The 2,485-nt window shown below is 50.1% G+C and overlaps 2 protein-coding genes across 2 annotated transcripts; both read right to left on the reverse strand.

Moving 5' to 3' along the window:
* Positions 1-440: 440 nt before the first annotated feature.
* LOC141493644 (putative UDP-sugar transporter protein SLC35A4) lies at positions 441-1,386 on the reverse strand. Its single transcript, XM_074195056.1, is given in 2 exon segments — positions 441-717; positions 719-1,386. Coding segments are annotated over 2 exon segments (945 nt in total).
* Positions 1,387-1,870: 484 nt separating this feature from the next.
* On the reverse strand, positions 1,871-2,182 carry LOC141493645 (SLC35A4 upstream open reading frame protein-like). The gene has a single exon (XM_074195057.1). It carries the CDS (start codon positions 2,180-2,182, stop codon positions 1,871-1,873), a length of 312 nt encoding a protein of 103 aa, XP_074051158.1.
* Positions 2,183-2,485: the final 303 nt, after the last annotated feature.

The following is a 2,485-nucleotide window of genomic DNA, read 5'->3' on the forward strand; positions in this document are numbered from 1 at the left end:
CCTGGGGAACAAACTTGAGTGAATAATAGTGTTTCCTTGGCAAAAATTCAATTTTGCTTCAGGTTCCCTCACCTTTTCCCAGGGGCTTTTACGGGCCTGCCTACCTGCAGATCTCCCCTCTCAGAGGCCCTTCTATCGGGGATTCTGGCTGGGACTAGTATGAGGAAATGGCAGGCTAAAGTCACATGGGAATAAAGAAGTGCAGTTTCTTATGGGTCAGCAATTAGAGTAGAGACTAAGACCAGGGAATCCAAACTGGCACTACCCCTAAGGATAACCTCCCATATCCCCCTTCCAACTCCTTCAAGAAAGGAGAGAAGCACCTTCTCCAAGAGGCGAGTCCTTGTTCACTGGAAAGGACAATGCTGACCACAGTAAGATCAAGCCTGCATTAATAGCACTGGAGGACAAAATGGCTCCAGAGGGTGGACCCTCTGACTCTACCGGCCTCCACAGTAGAGATGTCCAGCCAAACCAATAAGCAGGAGGGCCAGGAAGAAGGCAGCCGTGAGCTGGAGGTGAAGCAGAGTGGCTGAGAGTACAGCACTGACAATAAGGGAGGAGGAGACAACAAAGAGACGCGTGATACTGCTCCCATGCTTCATGATTGCTGACATGAGCAGACCGTTGAGGGCCTGGCTCAGTACCACCAGCCCTGCCCAGGCTGAGAAACCTTCTAGGAGCCCAGGGCCTGGCCCACCTCCCACATAAAGCCCCAAAGGAGTACAAGAACAGGTTCTGCAAAGCCAAGGGTAGGTGCTGCCTCTTCATGAGCAGCTCTGTGTAGACCGAGGAGAGGCCTGAGATGAGGCAGTAGGGCAAAAGCAACAGCAGACCCAAGGGGGTCACAAGGAGGGGCATGCCTGCAGCTGGAGGCTGTGGGAGGAGGCCCTGTGGGTCCTGGAGGCCTGCAGCAGCATAGCGGGCTCCAGCACCAGTGAGTAGCAGCAGTACGAGGCCTTGCCTGGCAGAGAGACGGCGGTTCAGGCAGAGACAGTAAAGGAGAGCTGTGCTGCCAGTCTTGAGGTTGCTCATCACTTGGTAGGTCCTGGGGTCCATATATCGTTGCAGGTGAATGACGAGGTTGTTGTTGGCACCATAGAGCAGTGCAGAAAGTGCAAAAGGGGCAGCTTGGCACCAAGGTGGAGTATCCCATAATCTTGGCTGCCACCTGGCCATCAAAGAAAGTGCTGATAGTAGTAATTTGGTCAGTTCTGTCCAAAGCACAGCTGAAGAGGGGCGGAAAGGGACACGATCATCTTTTCGACACAAGGCCAAGAGTGGGGCATGGGCACCATACATGGTTGTAGACAGGAGGAGCATAAGCACCCATCGGGCCTGGCTTGGGTGCCCTATGCCCGGTATGCCCCCTTCTTCCATGTTCATCCCTACTTGACCAACCTAGGTCTTTAGGTAAGTAAGTGATGGGAAGAGTAAAAGAGGGCAAAGTCTATAGTCCATCTGGTAAAACTGAATAATGGAGCCAGCTCCTACAGAGGGCAATTCAGAACACATTATTAAGTTAACAAGGAGCTAGGTAGGCCATGGGTCAGAGTCAGAAATAGAAGCAGCAGGGAGACACACATGTTCCCACACACACATGCACACATGCATGCACACATGCACGCTGTAATCTGGAAGTACAGATGTTGGAGGGAAGGAGGAAGGATATGGGTATAGAAAATATCTGAAGCAAATGAGGCAACTAAAGGCCTGGGGAGGCTGGAGATGGGGCAAGACAGCTGGCCTCTATCTTTGATGACCCTAGATAGTCAGGCTTACTGCCTATCCTGACTCAGACTCCAAGGCTCTTCCTCAGGGCTATGGCCCCTCCTGAGGAGGGCCTGGAGAAAGGAGTGCTGAGGATGCATTAGTCAGGTCCCTTATGAAGGACCCGTAGATAATCCTGCAAAGTCTTCTCAATGTTGGGAACTGAATAGCACTGTGCTGCATAGACCCCAGTGCATACACCAACTGCGAAGCCCATCACTGCAGATGCTCTTAATTTGGTTACAACATAGCCGGCCAGGAAGACGTTGAGAAAAGGAGATGAAAGGAATGAGCCTGCCTGTTCCACACCTGTCTTGACCTCCTCCTCTAGTCGCCACTGTAGATGTTCCAGCTGATTCTTTAGGAAAGCCAGGTCTTTCACCTTTGGCATCGAGTCCTTGTCATCCGCCATTTTCACCGGCACACTTTTGAATATCCAGATTTGCCATAGCTTTCCTTCCAAGGAGAAAATATCTTTTAATTTCATGACCTACAATCACCATCTGCAGTGATTTTTGAGCCCTAAAATATGAAATTTGACAATGCTGCCATTTCTTTTCCCTCTCCTTGCCAGGAAGTGATGGGACCAGTTACCAAGATCTTTGATTTTTTTCATGTTCAAATTCAAGTCCACTTTTATACTTTCCTCTTTCACTCTTGTCAAAAACCTTCTTAATTTTTTTCCCTTTCTGCCATCAGATTGGTATCATTTGCA

This window comes from Macrotis lagotis, chromosome 7, assembly GCF_037893015.1.
Source record: "Macrotis lagotis isolate mMagLag1 chromosome 7, bilby.v1.9.chrom.fasta, whole genome shotgun sequence".
Taxonomy (NCBI): domain Eukaryota; kingdom Metazoa; phylum Chordata; class Mammalia; order Peramelemorphia; family Peramelidae; genus Macrotis; species Macrotis lagotis.

Excerpts from the sequence above, each read along its gene's own strand:
- LOC141493645 (XM_074195057.1), bottom strand. The coding sequence starts at position 2,182 with ATGGCGGATGACAAGGACTCGATGCCAAAGGTGAAAGACCTGGCTTTC.